General features: G+C 52.0%; 5 protein-coding genes across 5 annotated transcripts; 2 read left to right on the top strand and 3 right to left on the bottom strand.

Annotated features, from left to right (window-relative positions):
• Window positions 1-618: 618 nt before the first annotated feature.
• Window positions 619-5,625, top strand: SNOG_09414 (hypothetical protein; the record flags this gene model as incomplete). Its single annotated transcript, XM_001799656.1, has 4 exons — window positions 619-753; window positions 824-956; window positions 1,009-1,198; window positions 1,254-5,625. 4 exons carry the CDS (start codon window positions 619-621, stop codon window positions 5,623-5,625), a joined length of 4,830 nt encoding a protein of 1,609 aa, XP_001799708.1.
• Window positions 5,626-6,596: 971 nt separating this feature from the next.
• SNOG_09413 (hypothetical protein) lies at window positions 6,597-10,568 on the bottom strand (the record flags this gene model as incomplete). Its single annotated transcript, XM_001799655.1, has 2 exons — window positions 6,597-7,108; window positions 7,343-10,568. 2 exons carry the CDS (start codon window positions 10,566-10,568, stop codon window positions 6,597-6,599), a joined length of 3,738 nt encoding a protein of 1,245 aa, XP_001799707.1.
• Window positions 10,569-10,840: 272 nt separating this feature from the next.
• SNOG_09412 (hypothetical protein) lies at window positions 10,841-13,376 on the bottom strand (the record flags this gene model as incomplete). The annotated part of the gene is made up of 4 exons (XM_001799654.1): window positions 10,841-11,916; window positions 12,073-12,179; window positions 12,453-13,267; window positions 13,347-13,376. The coding sequence occupies 4 exons, from the start codon at window positions 13,374-13,376 to the stop codon at window positions 10,841-10,843; spliced, it is 2,028 nt and encodes a 675-aa protein (XP_001799706.1).
• Window positions 13,377-13,966: 590 nt separating this feature from the next.
• On the top strand, window positions 13,967-14,723 carry SNOG_09411 (hypothetical protein; the record flags this gene model as incomplete). The annotated part of the gene is made up of 2 exons (XM_001799653.1): window positions 13,967-14,222; window positions 14,266-14,723. The coding sequence occupies 2 exons, from the start codon at window positions 13,967-13,969 to the stop codon at window positions 14,721-14,723; spliced, it is 714 nt and encodes a 237-aa protein (XP_001799705.1).
• Window positions 14,724-15,222: 499 nt separating this feature from the next.
• On the bottom strand, window positions 15,223-16,118 carry SNOG_09410 (hypothetical protein; the record flags this gene model as incomplete). Its single annotated transcript, XM_001799652.1, has 3 exons — window positions 15,223-15,309; window positions 15,444-16,011; window positions 16,069-16,118. 3 exons carry the CDS (start codon window positions 16,116-16,118, stop codon window positions 15,223-15,225), a joined length of 705 nt encoding a protein of 234 aa, XP_001799704.1.
• Between the last annotated feature and the right edge of the window lie 25 nt (window positions 16,119-16,143).

Genomic DNA, 16,143 nt, shown 5'->3' with positions numbered 1-16,143 from the left:
TGTTTCAGCATGCGGGTGCCACGCAAGAAACAGCGGTAGCCCCCGGGCTTTCGAAACGTTGGCAGCGTCTTGACGTTGATTACGTGTGGGACACCAATGCCCCGCTTGGCCTTTTAGGCTGGGTCGACTACTTTGGTGAGGAGAGTGTGTGGGCAAGTTCAGCCGTCGAGGGTGGCACAACATGTTCTCGAGGCGGTTCGAGTTAAACAGGTGGAGCGTGCTGCATGGGCCCTCTGAGTGCGTCTGTGGTGAGACGATTTCATGCGCGGCTCCAGGTGTTCAGCGTGGGATTGAGCCAATGCACCGTCTGTATGGCTGCGTCTCCTGCGTCTGGCTCGTGCGGCAAGCGGGACACATGGGCGGTGTGACTAGCGTGCCTTCCATTTCCTGAGAGGTTCGACACCGCCAGCATGCCGAAGACTCAACACGCACACAATTCCCTCCGCCATGCACCTGACGCTGTGATTGCGGCGATCTTGCACGCTGTATCTTTCACCCCCAGCGGCCGCACCCAAGTTTAGCGAGCGGGAGTCTGTATAGCCTTTTGTAGCAGGAGTCTTGGACCCTGACTGCTGCTCCCACCACGAGGAGAGGGAGCGGGACACGACCACCACCACCATGGCGCACATCTACGAGAACGGCACCCGGGCATGGCAGCCCGACCCAACCGACGGCTGGGTTGCCTCCGAGGTTGTCGACAAGCAGATCGAGGGGGACAAGGTGAAGCTGGTGTTCCAGCTCGAGAACGGCGAGGTACGCACCAGACGACGAGGAGGGGTCACGGCCACATGTGAAGAACCACGGCTGACGATGCACTGCACAGAAAAAAACCGTTGAGACGACCCTTCTCGCCATCCAGACGGGCAAGGACCCCAACTTGCCCCCGCTGATGAACCCGGCCATGCTCGAGGCCAGCGATGATTTGACCAACCTGTCCCATCTCAACGAGCCGGCTGGTATGCATGCGACCACCGCCTGAATCAACCAAGGCATACTGACTGTGCACAGTGCTCCAGGCCATCAAGCTGCGCTATCTGCAGAAGGAGATCTACACATACTCGGGTATCGTGCTGATCGCAACGAACCCCTTTGCCCGAGTCGATTCGCTCTATGTACCCGGCATGGTGCAGGTCTATGCCGGCAAGCAGCGTTCATATGGCGCACCGCATTTATTCGCCATTGCAGAAGAGGCCTTTGCGTACGTCACAATCCCCATACTCCCTTTACCCCACGTCCTTGGCTAACTCCGCCAGCGACATGTTGCGGGACCAGAAGAACCAGACCATCGTCGTTTCTGGTGAATCCGGAGCTGGCAAGACCGTCAGTGCCAAATACATCATGCGATACTTCGCGACCCGCGAGTCCCCAGACAACCCAGGCAGGCGGAGAGGCAAAGCCGACTCCATGAGTGAGACTGAAGAGCAGATTCTGGCCACCAACCCCATCATGGAGGCCTTCGGTAACGCGAAAACGACAAGGAACGATAACTCGTCCCGTTTCGGTAAATACATTGAGATTCTGTTCAACAAACAGACGGACATTATCGGCGCCAAGATCAGGGTCTACTTGTTGGAACGATCAAGACTGGTTTTCCAGCCGCTTAAGGAGCGGAATTACCACGTCTTCTACCAGCTCATCGCCGGTGCTACTGACGCCGAACGCGAGGAGCTGTCTCTCAGGCCTGTCGAGGAATTCAGCTATCTCAACCAAGGAAGCGCACCCGTTATCGACGGTGTAGACGACAAGGCTGAGTTCAACGCGACCCGGGAATCCCTCACCAAGGTTGGTGTACCGCCGGAAACCCAGGCCGGCATCTGGCGCTTGCTTGCCGCGCTATTGCACATCGGAGACATCAAGATCACAGCCACACGCACAGACTCAAATCTCGCTCCAGACGAGCCAGCCTTGGTCAAGGCTTGCGCATTGCTTGGTATAGATGCAAGCAGCTTCGCCAAATGGACTGTCAAGAAGCAGCTCATCACAAGAGGAGAGAAGATTGTCTCCAACTTGACCCAGCAGTCAGCCATTGTTGTACGAGACTCTGTCGCCAAGTTCATCTACTCCAGCATGTTCGACTGGCTCGTTGAGCGTACCAACGAGAGTCTTGCCACCGAGCAGATTCTCGCCCAAGCCCAGACCTTCATTGGTGTCCTGGATATTTACGGTTTCGAGCATTTTGCAAAGAACTCTTTCGAGCAGTTCTGTATCAACTATGCCAACGAGAAGCTCCAGCAAGAATTCAACGCCCACGTCTTCAAGCTCGAACAGGAAGAGTACGTGCGGGAGCAAATTGACTGGCAATTCATCGACTTTGCAGACAACCAGCCGTGTATTGATCTCATCGAGGGCAAGTTGGGTGTTCTGTCCCTGCTTGACGAAGAGTCTCGCTTGCCCATGGGCTCTGACGAGCAGTTTGTGACCAAGTTGCACCACAACTTTTCTGGTGACAAGCACAAGTTCTACAAGAAGCCCCGGTTCGGAAAGTCTTCTTTCACCGTCTGCCATTATGCAGTCGACGTCACATATGAGTCCGATGGCTTCATCGAGAAGAACAGGGATACCGTCCCTGACGAGCACATGGAGGTCCTCAAGGCCTCCAGCAACAAGTTCTTGCTCGAAGTCCTGGATGTGGCTGCACAGATCCGGGAGAAGGAGACTGCCTCCACTCAGTCCGCCAAGCCCGGAGCCACCATGTCCGCTGGCCGTAGAATTGCCGTGAACAGGAAGCCAACGCTTGGTGGTATCTTCAAGGCATCACTCATTGAGCTGATGCACACTATCAACTCAACCGACGTTCACTACATTCGATGCATCAAGCCCAACGAAGCCAAGGCTGCCTGGCAATTTGATGGCCCCATGGTTCTCAGTCAATTGCGAGCCTGTGGTGTCCTTGAGACTGTCAGAATTAGTTGCGCTGGTTACCCAACAAGATGGACATATGAGGAGTTCGCTCTTCGATACTACATGTTGGTTAGGTCAAACGAATGGACTCCAGAAATCCGAGACATGGCTACCGCTATCTTGAAGAAAGCTTTGGGTGCCGGAAAGAACGATGGCACCGACAAGTACCAGATGGGTCTAACAAAGATCTTCTTCCGCGCTGGTATGCTTGCGTTCCTCGAGAACCTCCGGACAGCTAGACTCAACGACGCTGCGATTATGATCCAGAAGAACCTCCGTGCTAAATACTACCGCCGTATCTACTTGGAGATGCGCGAGGCCGTTGTGTCTGTTCAATCCTTGGCTAGGGGTTTCATGGCAAGAGAGCGTGCCGAGGACGCCAGGCAGGTTCGTGCCGCAACAACTATTCAACGGATCTGGCGCGGCAGCAAGGTTCGCAAGGAGTTCCTCATCATCCGGCAGTCAGTCATCGCATTCCAGGCTCAGGCCAAGGGAAGGCTACTCAGGCAGGCTATCATGGACCGTCAATGGCTGCGAGCTGCCCTCATCTGTCAACGCAGCTGGCGATCACAGAAATTGCTCAAGGACTGGAGGAACAAGAGGAAGAGTGTTGTCATGGTACAGAAGCTGTGGAGAGGAAAGCAGGCTCGCAAGCAGTACAAGACTCTGCGTGCCGAGTCTCGCGATCTCAAGAACATCTCTTACAAGCTGGAGAACAAGGTCGTCGAGCTCACCCAGACTCTTGGTTCGATGAAGGAGCAGAACAAGTCGCTCAAGTCGCAAGTGGAGAATTACGAGAACCAGATCAAGTCCTACAAGGAGCGAAGTCGTACCCTCGAGAACCGACAAAAGGAGTTGCAAGCCGAGGCCAACCAGGCTGGCATTACTGCAGCCAAACTGAGCCAGATGGAGGACGAGTACAAGAAGCTACAGGCAAGCTACGACGAAAGCAATGCAAAGATGCGCCATCTGCAGGAAGAAGAGAAGGAACTCCGCGCCTCGCTCAAGAGGACTACGGACGACTTGGAGCAGTCAAAGAGGAGGAGCAACGTCACCGAAACCGAGAAGCTTACACTCCGACAACAGCTCGCCGAGCTGCAAGAGCAAATGGAGTTGATGAAGCGCAACGCTCCCATCAACGGCGAGCTATCAAACGGGCACGCACCAATGGCTGCCAGCGGCTTCCTCAAGATGGTCACTTCAAAGACACCCAAGAGGCGAAGCGCCGGGCCCGATACCCGCGATCTCGTGGACCGTTTCAGCGCCACATACAACCCACGACCTGTATCCATGGCTCCTGGTACCTCTGCGCACAGGCAGAACCTTTCTGGTTCGACTTTCGCCCACTTCGATAACGTCGAGGCTGAGCTTGAGTCCATCCTTGCTGACGAGGATATGCTGAACGATGAGGTCACTCTCGGTCTGATCAAGAACCTGAAGATCCCATCGCCAACTTCGCAACCACCCCCTACCGACAAGGAGGTTCTGTTCCCAGCCTACCTCATCAATCTCGTCACCTCTGAGATGTGGAACAACGGCTTCGTGAAGGAATCAGAGCGTTTCCTGGCAAACGTCATGCAATCGATTCAGCAGGAAGTCATGCAGCATGATAGCGACGATGCGATCAACCCCGGCGCTTTCTGGCTTAGCAACGTTCACGAGATGTTGTCCTTTGTCTTCCTTGCCGAAGACTGGTACGAGCAACAGAAGACGGACAACTACGAGTACGACCGTCTACTCGAGATCGTCAAGCACGACTTGGAAAGTCTTGAGTTCAACATTTACCACACCTGGATGAAGGTACTCAAGAAGAAGCTGCAGCGCATGATCATTCCTGCTATCATCGAGTCGCAATCACTTCCTGGATTCGTTACGAACGAGTCTAACCGTTTCCTCGGCAAGCTTTTGCAAGGCAGCAACACGCCTGCCTTCAGCATGGATAACCTTCTCAGCCTGTTGAACAGTGTATACAAAGCTATGAAAGCTTACTACCTCGAGGACTCAATCATCACACAATGCGTCACCGAGCTTCTCCGTCTCGTCGGCGTTACCGCTTTCAACGACCTCCTCATGAGGAGAAACTTCCTTTCGTGGAAGCGTGGACTTCAAATCAACTACAACATCACTCGTATCGAGGAGTGGTGCAAGTCTCACGACATGCCTGAGGGCACGCTCCAGCTTGAGCACCTCATGCAAGCCACTAAGCTCCTTCAGCTGAAGAAGGCTACTCTCAACGACATTGAGATTATCCAGGATATTTGCTGGATGTTGAGCCCGAACCAGATCCAGAAGCTTCTCAACCAGTACTTGGTTGCCGACTATGAGCAGCCCATCAACGGCGAGATCATGAAGGCTGTCGCCTCCCGAGTAACGGAGAAGAGCGACGTTCTGCTGTTGACAGCAGTCGACATGGAAGACTCAGGCCCGTACGAGATTGCGGAGCCCCGTGTCATTACCGCACTAGAGACATACACACCATCTTGTAAGTATACAACATTCACCACAAGCATCATTCACGCTAACGACATTCCAGGGCTCCAAACCCCACGCCTCAAACGCCTCGCTGAGATCGTCTCCCAACAAGCCATCGCTCAACAAGAGAAGATGGACTATGACGGCGACGATGACGATGTCACCAACGGCACCAACGGCGATGGTATGATGAACGGCAACGGCAACGGCATTCACGAGCATGATACCATCCAGGAGGAGATTGCCGCGTAGATGGCAGCGCACTAGATTTACGACGCCACGAATCATCATTGTACGTGTAAGTCTTTCTCTTCTTCGCTGAAAAAGAGGGGACTGTTGGGGGCCTTTTTGGGTAGAATGTGTAATGTGACCAATCTTTTCTTTTTGTGAAATGTGGATGAGGGATGGGTACTTGGGGACATGAGATTATTGATTACTACGATGGAAATGAAAGGACTTTTGCATTAAACCATGAAACCGTAAAGGCGTTGGATGCGATGTGTATGATGAGTGAGATTTGGTCATTATTTTGCTAAACTAGGCTGAACTGAATTGCTCATGGTACTGTTGTTGATTTCGACAAAACAAAAGTTCGTAGTAGTTACAGTATACTGTACGATGTTGAATGTTCAGCGTGGATTTAAAAAAAAAAAGCCCTCGCTGATTCACCTCCACCCTCAAGCGACAAGACATTCAATAGGAGGCACGCAGCCAAGGCCACTTTGACAGGTATGTATGTCTTCAAACGCCGACGATCTGCCAGTATACATATAGGGTCCAGGTTCGATGCGCTGTTGACTCGCCATGATTAAATCCCCGCGGGAAGGATAATGTGAGAGAAGAACAATGATGGATTCGCATTGGAGGTCCTGCACACAATAATGCTAGAAGACATGTCTGGCAGTGTGTGTAATCAATCTGCAGCGCGTGGAGGGGTTTGTTCTAGTGATGTGGTAGGTGAGGTTGGGTTATGAGGAGGAACATGCTAAATGGACTTTGATCTGCTGACAATGTCCCATGCTCCTGTACTTGGAGTCTTAAAAACAAAAGACATACATGTCATTAAAGAAGTCGACTGAATTCGCAATGGTTGGTGCCATTTAATCATCGATATTCATTTCTCATAAGATGCGGTTCGAGTACCTCTCTCGGTGTTTACCATGATAAGTTTTCTCCTTCGTCACCTACACCCTACCAGATCCTTCCCCACCAGCCTTGACCCCTCAATCACTCTCGCCCTCATCCGTGTCCGGCATGTCTTCATCCCCGCCCTGGCTTTGTTGCCCCAACTGGTTGAGTAGGAACCCGCTAATCGCACCACCAGCGCTGTCTGCTTGAGGACTGCCTACTTCCGTCGGTGGGTCATGGGAGTCGGAAGATGCGTTCTGGTTTACTGGAGTTTGAGTACCAGGGTTGATCACTGGGTTGTCTGCTTCCTGGACGGGATTGCCGGGCCTGAATGAGCGAGCAACTTGCGGAGACGTCTGCAACACTCGTGGAGCGTTGCCGCTATGGCGACCAGAAGAGGCGTTGACGTCCATTATTGGGCGAGCAGCTGGAGGAGAGGCCTGCGCCACTGAAGGTGCATTGCCACGGAATGGACCAAAGGACGCGTTAAAGTCCATGACTAGACGAGCAGGACCATCGATCAAAGACCGGTTGAAGGACGACTGGGCTGACTTTGACGATTTCCCAGGTCGCTTCGACGTCCAGTTGGAGCGATTCGGATTCAGGGCTGAAGGCCGGGTAGGCATATAACCCAGACTGGACTGATTGTTGGCGATACCTCTGGACGAGTCTTGCGAAGGTTTGCCGGGCGGGACAGATCTGGTTGCCGTCGAACTGACTTGGGGCCCGAAAGAATTGCCCAATCCCGTTGAGCCCAAAGTACTGCCGCCTTGACTTCCAAACGAGGGACGGTTGGTTCCTGTAAGTGGCCGTGGGCTTGGTGGTGCGGTGGACGGCATACCCTCTGAGCTGTCGTCGCTTACACGTCGAATGTGCTTTCGCAGAGATGTTGGGGGAGCACCGTGTGCCGGGCCCTTGGACGACTGTTGGAACTGGCTCCAAGATTCTGTTGGCGACTCTGGGATGTCCCACAACCGAGACTGCTGATTTCCAAAGGATCCGCGCGCCGGGTTTGACCCAGCTGTTGATACAAACGAGTTTACGGCTGTACCACCGCCTTTACCCAAGAAAGCACTGACGCTATTGGGATCCACTTCAGTACCGTCCTCTGAACCGGAGCCATGGAATCGGAAGCCAAAGACGCCTTCGATTTCAGGTTCTTCGTCTGGCATTTCGGCGAGCATTTCGTCGACTATCTTCCAATCATCGTCAAGGCACTCAGTTTCATCTCCCACAGTGAACGACACGTTGACGTTTGTCGGGTCGTTTGGTGCTACTTTGAGGAGTGCTGAGTTCCGCTGCATGAACGAATTGTTCATGAAAGGCGAATTCTGCGATGGTGGTAGCGTCGCTTGCTGGTAGCGCTCCTCCATGCGCTGGACAAACGACATGGAGATATCTGGGATCGCAGAGTCCGGCTCAGAAATGGGCGAGCGAACACGCACGCGCTTTCGGGACGGCGATGGACTCCGAGAGATGCTGTGCTTCGTGGGTGGACGAGCCGCAGCCCGAATGAGCTCACGATCACGCATCAATTGCCCAAGCAAGGTCTCGTCAACATCCGTTTGACCTGGAGAACTATGACCGGATGAGGTGGCCTTGAGAGGATCTCGTTTGTTCAGCTCCGTCAATGACTCAGACTCCTTTGCTGTCTTGTACTTTGACCAATGCTCTGGACGAACATAATGAGTACGCGTGCCGGCTGCCAGCTCTGGAAGCACCTTCATGTCGCCGAAGTACGTCGCAATGAAGGTATTCGGGTCGATGAAGCTATCAGGGATCCGCGAGTAGAGGAAGTTTGCCTGATCACCTTCGCGCAACATGGAACCGAATCCTATCATGCCGGGTCTAGCTAGAACGATGCGCGCCTGTGGGACCTGGCTGAAGTCGGCTGCATCGAAAGTGGGCATTTCTGGTGTCGAATGTGGCGTTTCAAGCAATAGCAGTCCGAGATCATTGACAGTCTTCGTCAAGAGAGAAAGTGAAACATAGCACCCCTCCACTTTGGCGTCGCCGCGTACCTCTACGAAATTGTCGCAGCGGACCTGACCCTCAGTGATAGTGTGCGCGAGATTTTCGGGAGTTGCGAGCCGCTGAAGCTGCGTGATGTTGAACATGCGCGAAGGAATGTGGTATGAGACGTTGTATAACTCCTCTACATGCTCTGGAACAGTAGTCATGTCTGCAAACAGTCTGAAAATTGTAGTCATGGACGCCGGTACCGGTCCATGAGTCTGCAGAGCACTGTGGAGGTCCTCGAGCTCGCCTTGGCCAATCATGCCCGAATTAGTCCGTAGGTGCTTTTCGATCTCGGCCTCCAAGACCTCATGCCATTCAGGATAGATCTCGCAGGAAGCAGCAAGCCAAGCCATGATCTGATCATATCGCTCAGCATTTGTGGCTGCGAGCGCGATCGTCTTTTGAACTTGGAAGGTCTGCCAGGGTTCTTCCACTTGGCCTCCAGCCTGCTTGATAGCAGAGCAAACCTCATGTGGCATCGCGTCCCATGGCTTGACATGCAGACCATCCGACAGACTATCGAGGACTGGATGGCCTAAGGTCAAGAGCATGTAGTCTCTGTAGATCGTGTTTCGCGGTGGATTTGCGCTCTGCCACTCCTCGATGTGCTCCTTGAGTTTTGTCGTACCAAGAAGGGCAACCTCGCGCGCCATGAGATTCTGTTGCTGTGCCCGTTGAGCACTACTCCAATCGTTCCCGAGCTTATTTTGCAGCCTGATAAGCTTGGCGCCCTTGACGGATTCTGGCGAGTTACCGAGGCGCTGGATGAAGTCAATTGAACAACGTCGGACAGAATGGTATTGGAGCATCAGATCCTGTGTGCGCTTCTGCATGATATGCTCACCCTGGGCGTCCCTCGTTGGGCCATTGCGGAACGTCCATATGTCACAGCAGTCTTCAACAAGCTTCATAGTAGCTTGCGCGTCTGTGAGCATGTCCGCAAAGGCGATCTGCTTCCCTGTAGGTGTGTGCCGAGCGGTAGTATAGCCGACCAGAAGAACGTGCTCAGGCTTCCCGTCCTTCAAGCGGATGAGGATATTCTCGTCGGAGACTTGGCCATGAAAAATGCCGTGAAAGTGCATCCAGGCCAAAGCACGGTACAGGCAAAGAGCCATCTTTGAGGCAAGCGAGAAGCGGATACCTGGATGTGACCTGTGAATATCATGTCTCAGCACGCCATAGGTTTGGAAGCCAGCATGCGCGTCTGTGATTATCGCAGGGAGGCCATCAATCTGAGTCGTCTGTAGGTACCGAACAATGGATGCATCGACATCTTGCTTGGAAAAGGCCAAGAACTCGCGGTCTCGGAATTGCTGTGGATGATTTTCGGATCTGAAAATCTTCGCAGCTGAGATCATCCCACTGAAGCGGTCAATGACTCCGACCGTCTGTGCAGACACTTGCTTTGTGGTTGCAATGAAACGATCGCGGGCCCATTGTTCAGGGCGATCAGAAACATCTTGAACAGAAGGGTCGAGCGGCAGTGGGACGAAATCCTTTGGTCCATGCACCTGCCGAACGGACTTCATTAGCCAGACATCGATCTGGAAGTCATGAATCGTGATAATATTAACGCCCCGCTGCTTGAGAAACGTCATAGCTGGGACCTGTTTCCCCTGATCCTTCTTCCGTCGTGTCGAAAGCTGAATGGGTGCGCCATTGACCATAGTTACAGTCTCTGTTGTAGACTGTAATCGCCAACAGTCACGCTCCCAATCTGGCACCACCTCAAATTGACGCTTGGCTACATGCGTATCAGGGAGGTATACGTCTAGAAGCATCTGGAATGCCTTGGGATCTGCCATGGCCCGTCCCATCGAATAGCCACTTGAGTCGAGGTGACGGTGCAGGAAGATATTGACACCAGCAAGAACTGGTGGGCTTCTAGGATTATCACTGGCTCGAAAAACATCTGCATGTGCGTATATGGACGTCCGGTTGACAAGCGAGGCGCGTCTGTTATGAATTGTGACAATAGCTACGACGTCCTGCGAGGAGACGGTAGCAGGAATTTCAGGATGAACAGCAGGAACATTAGGTGTAGCCATGTTTGTTGTGGTAAAGGTTGGGATCGACCTTTTGCGGAGCGCTTCGAGCTGATCGATTCGTGTGTAAGGTAGGTTGATACGTAGCGGTTGAGAAAACTTTGGTTGTGTGGGTACTGTAGAGGATGGGCGTTCTTGGAAACAACCCGACCAGGCATTTTATCTAAGGAGGAGAGCGAGCCAACACCTGGTTCAATTCACAGGGAGCTCATTCTTTCGTCTATTCTTGGGGCGTGTCGAGGTCGAGTGATTGTCCAAGAAACATTGTGCATGGACTACGTTTGGTTCTGGCGTCCGGTAGCAGCAGTGAAATGCTCTAACCATATGTTTCGTTCCTGGAAACCGAATGCACCAAGCATGTGAGGCATGGAGTCCCCAGTTTTCCTCTTGACAGTGATTATATACAGGACTGATCCTCGAGGTATGTCGTCGAACATGGTAGTCTTCTGGAACTGATGGTCTTCGCATGGCATTGTAAAATCCAAATCGTCGATAGCGATAGGAGTGTCCAACACCAAGATCCTGTCTCCCTTGTTCTTCTTCTGTGGCTTCACCTTGCCCCAGAGTAAGAAGTTGTCTAACAAGATGACATGAACAGCTTGCCAAGAGCCCTGACTCTTCATCTTGATTGCCATCTTGCCTTGATGCTTTACACGGCGAGTCGAGTCGAGCAAATGAAGCTGCGAGAAAATATCGGAGTCCATGGTATAAATTAGTTTTTCCAAATTCTTGGTTTCTTCTCTTCCCTCCGCACCGGATAGGATGCTGGAGGCCATCGTGCTGAGCCATCGCACAGCTGCCACGGTACGTTTCAAACGGATTGTCTCGTTGAAAGCAGCAGGCTCATCTAGGCCCTCAGCAATGGACACAAGGCTCTCAAGCTTCTCGATATACAGATTCAATTGCGACATTGGCAGCTTGAGGTAGTCTTCCCAGCCCATGCCAAACCAAGCTAGGCTCAACCCGACGGTGTTGACGAAGGGGTCGAATTTCGCATCCAGATTTTGCGTAGTGCGCAACGACGACGCTGTATGCGGCATCGCCTGACAATACTCGCGATACAACTTGTGGGCTTGGTTCGCCCATTGTTCAAAGACGGTTGAGTCACAGATGCTTTCTCCTGACCCGGATACTTGTTGTTCCATACTCTGTAGCAAAGTGGCTTTATTAAGAGCCGCAAGCTGTTCGCTAACAATGATGGCCCCTAGGTGCTGTTTGAGCTGAGGCCACTGTCGCAGAACATTGTCATAAAACATTTTCCTGAATTTCAACATTTGATCGACAAAATTTTGCTCAGCATCGATAATTGAGAGCCATACATTATGCATCTTAGCGTTCTGCAGAGGCGATACTGAATCCGGTGATTCGAAAGTAGATGATTGGCTGCGCACTGTCCTCAGAATGTCACTGGAGATCTGATGTCTGAGCGGCAATGGTTTCCGTAACGGTTTCCGAGACACGATACAACTAGACTCTGGAATGTCAAAAGTGGTTCGTGAAGACGTACACGAGACGTTGGACAGTACTGACGACGCCACTGAAGCGTCTATGCTGTCATCCGAGGAGGCAGTGCGAACTTCTTGTAACTCGGGAATTGTAGTCTTCGGGAACAATCTGGGACCGCTGGGTCGGCGAGGCGGGAGTGGTGGGGCGGGCTCATCACCCATCAGGATATTTCCTTCACTCGAGGAACGGATTGGCAGACGCGCTTGTGTGTCGGCAGTGGGTATTGTCATTCCTATCGAGGTATTGGCACGCAATGGGCTAAGGTGCGGTGCTGTCGACGTTATCCGAGGCATATATGGTAGAAGTTCTTGCTCTGCGGTAACAAACGCAGTTTCATGTTGCAGTGACTCCGGATGCTCTAACAAATCAGGTAATTCTAACTTGGTTTCTTCCACCTTCACTTCCCTTTCAACAGGCTCCGTGGGAATGGACTTGTGCGCAATTATAGAGGTCTGCTTCTCATCCATTTTCTGAGATGGAGGTTCGTACGCTGGTGGCAGGTCGCTCACGACCGCCGTGACACTAGTCACACGTTGGTCGATTTCGAGTGTGGATGTATACAGGTGCATCGCCCGTCTATAGGCCTTCGAATTTACCACTTCATCGTCGAACGCGAACTCGGTCGATTTGGCAAGTGAAACGGCATCAACAGCGTCTTCCTTGTCGTGAGACGTGCTAAACAAGGACTCTGGGACGTGCACACGTGGATGTGATAGTCGTAGCGTTCTCGATCGCTTGACAACTCTATCAAGCGTCACACTGTTTTCCTCCACCAGCTTTCGGATATCGGCAATTGATTCCATTTGCAAGCCTTGTATGAGCAAACTCAAAGCCGATTGCTGTCCTCGTATCTGTGTCAACAGCTCTTTGAAGGTGTCCTCTTTCCACAAGAACTTGGCCCGGTCCTTGAACTTCAGGTCATCCGCCTCTGCTTTTACTACTAGATCACGCACCTCCTCTTCCAAGCATCCGTACACAACTCGACATCCTGTGAGTGCGCGGTCGAATGTCTCGAGCAATTGTGGCTTGCTTTGTAAGGCATCGTGATTCAGGAGGTTCTGTACTTGGCTGAGAGAGGCGGCGATGACCATGCTCTCAGAGTATATCGCGGTGATCAAGACAGATGCGTCTTTGTATCGGGAACGGAGGTCATACAGCTCTTTCGCTGACTGAATGGCTTGTGGCAGCGCAGCCATCTACATGTTTGCATTAGCTTGGGTCGTGTGTGATAGGCACAATGCAGCTCGGGAGGGACAATCGCAAAGAAGCACATACAATGCCTATGACAGCAGAGATAGGCTCCATGATCTGATTCTACGCGGAAGAGCAGCGCGTAATACACGGGCCTTGGTATGGGGCGCTGAACATGTGAAGATGACATGGTTTATGCTTGGAAATGCATGTTTCGAAGAAACGCGTTCAAGGCCACCACCCCCACGCGTTGCGGCGCGGTCCCTTCCCCAGATGCGCGCACTGCTAGGCTGAATTGCGCTAAGCGTAGGTCAGACGTCTGCACCACCACATTCTCACGACAACGTCATCCAGAGCTTCACAATGATAAGAGGCTGAGATAATGTTTCAAAATAGATCGAAAGAGATCAATGAGTCGTTATAGGATGATGGGCACCTAGGTAATTATGATGTCTTAACCGTCGGAATTGAATGTGCACATCCATCCTAACTCCACCGTCGCACCTATGTGTAATTGTATGACGAGTTTCATATGGGGGATTTTTCGCGAGTGCATCATGTACGCTTGAACGCGCGGTAGTCGATTGTAACGAATCCAACTAACTCCAAGAAGGACCTACTTCGTGGATTGCAACCTTGTTCTTACTAGCTTGCTGATGATACATTGCCAGGTGGTGTCTGCGATTCACTATGGCGTGAACGCCATGGCGGACATGCCCGCAATTCTTCCCCTGGGCCTGGGCTTTTACTCCACCATCCTTGTGCAACGGCAACTCCTGGGGTCGATAATGATTCTTCTACCAGACAGCATGAACCCTCAGTCGCCCACAGCCCAAGACTCTATCCCCAAGCCCTTCCGATTTCTCGACTTGCCCACAGAGCTCAGGCTCATGGTCTACGGACTCATTTCCAGTATGCTGCACATCTATGCCTGTGTTCCAACCCCTAATCCTGCGCGAAGTAAGAACCCATCACCTTGTTCCGAGTATACCAAGCAATGTAGCGTCCGCAGAGCCGACCATTGCTCTTGTGACGAAGTCACTTCCAGTGGCCCTACTAGCAACATGCCGTCAAATCCGCAATGAAGTAATGCCAACGCTCGCGCCATTGCTTGAAGTGTTGAAACTTGAGCCCGGTCGCTTTGTTATCGTCGGCGAAGAGCTTCCGCATCGAATGGCAGTCTCTCTCTTCCATAGAACGCTGTGGAGTATTATCAGGAGAGAGATGTTCCACAACACAGCCGCTCACAAGTTTGGGCAATCTAGAGGAGAGAATCTCTCTTCTCAGACATTGCAATACTTTTGCCGTCAATTTCTCCCAGGAGACAAAGGGCACGCAGAGTTAGTCACTTTCATCGACAAGGGCGCTCAGTGGCTCTCCCCGCAACACCCCGGTCAGCAGAAGCTCGCCCGTTATGAAAAGTTCGTTTTCGCAGTCAGAACGCATTCTGAACTTGACTGATACGTCTGGTGCCAGACTTGTTACCTAATTCGGTCGAGGTATTTACCGGCCCTAAAAACAGACCCGACTGGTGTGCACATCGGCGTCGTGCTGCATCCGCACAGAGAGTAGAGGGCTTACGATCAGTCAGCGCTTGTTTAAGTCCACCCACAAGCACGTACAGAAAAATATGCATTCTCTAAAGGTTGGATCCCCGACGTAACAGACTGAGCAGACTCTGTTCAATTTCAAATATGGACGGAGTAACGGACGCCCATAGCAGGCGGATGAAGACGGCAACAAAGGAAAGAGCATGGAATTCTGGCGATCAAGCCCACGTGTAACATGACGACCGCATTTTTTTCGAACTATTAGCATTGCTTAACAGACGATCAATCAAACTGTACAAATTTGAGACTTCCACAGCATTGAATAGTGTACTGGCAAGCTTTCGAATCTATTCCGGTTCGTGCACAAAGTAGTAGATGTTCTCGATAGGGCCCAATTTTAATCAGGGCGTTTAGGAATTGTTGCAGCACTCAATATAGTCTAAAATCATTCGATCCGTCTGCTTGTCCTCGGAAACAAGGAGGTATTTAACCCATGCCTGTTACGTAGATGCTTCTCCAAAGCATCCTGTCTTGAAAACATTCTACCACACTGATTTTCCATGCACGTATACTGCTCATGTTGCCCCTCTGCATGGCGCATCCGTCGATGTCTATTATAGTTGCCTCTCACATGAGTTCCGGTGAAGGTAGCCATGCAGTCGGGACAGACGATGACATCCTCTGCATCGGGCCTGACGGAGTGCCCATGTTGTCCGTGGGCAATTCTTGAAGGCGGACTGCCTTCATCAAAACCACTGAGCTTTGCATCGCTTCTTGGGCCCACGTACGACAACGCGCTCTCATGGTCGTTACTCCAGTACTCTAATTCAGGTCCCATCGATGGATTTAGTACGTCCGTAGGCGACGTTTGTACACCAACCGAAATCGGGTTCTGAACCGGTCTCGGGAAGACCAGTCTGTCTTTGGACTGGCCACTGCCCATAAGCAGACCATCTGTGTAATCTTCTCCAAGCCCATCGAAGCTGAGGTTGCCTTCTTCCAGAGACAAGTCGGGATTATAGCCACTGCAGTCTGACCAGGATTGTTGCGCGTCACGCAAGTCGCTGGCTGTCGTCTCGATATTACAATATTCTACCGCATATCCGAGAGTCGGCTTTTCCGAAGAGAAATCACGCGCGACATCAAAAACCGGTGGACGATATGGACAGGCCTTAGAACCATCGCGAATTACTGCATTACTCGGTTACTATTAGCAAAATTTAATGAGCGAGATTTGGTCGGCGAAAACAACTCACCCTGATGGCGAAGTGGACAGTGTCACCGTTGTGCGTGACACATGTGCCATTATATCGATTTGGTGTTCTGGTCCA

Source organism: Parastagonospora nodorum, assembly GCF_000146915.1.
Source record: "Parastagonospora nodorum SN15 chromosome Unknown scaffold_14, whole genome shotgun sequence".
Lineage (NCBI taxonomy): Eukaryota > Fungi > Ascomycota > Dothideomycetes > Pleosporales > Phaeosphaeriaceae > Parastagonospora > Parastagonospora nodorum.
This window is presented reverse-complemented; position numbering and strand designations above follow the sequence as displayed.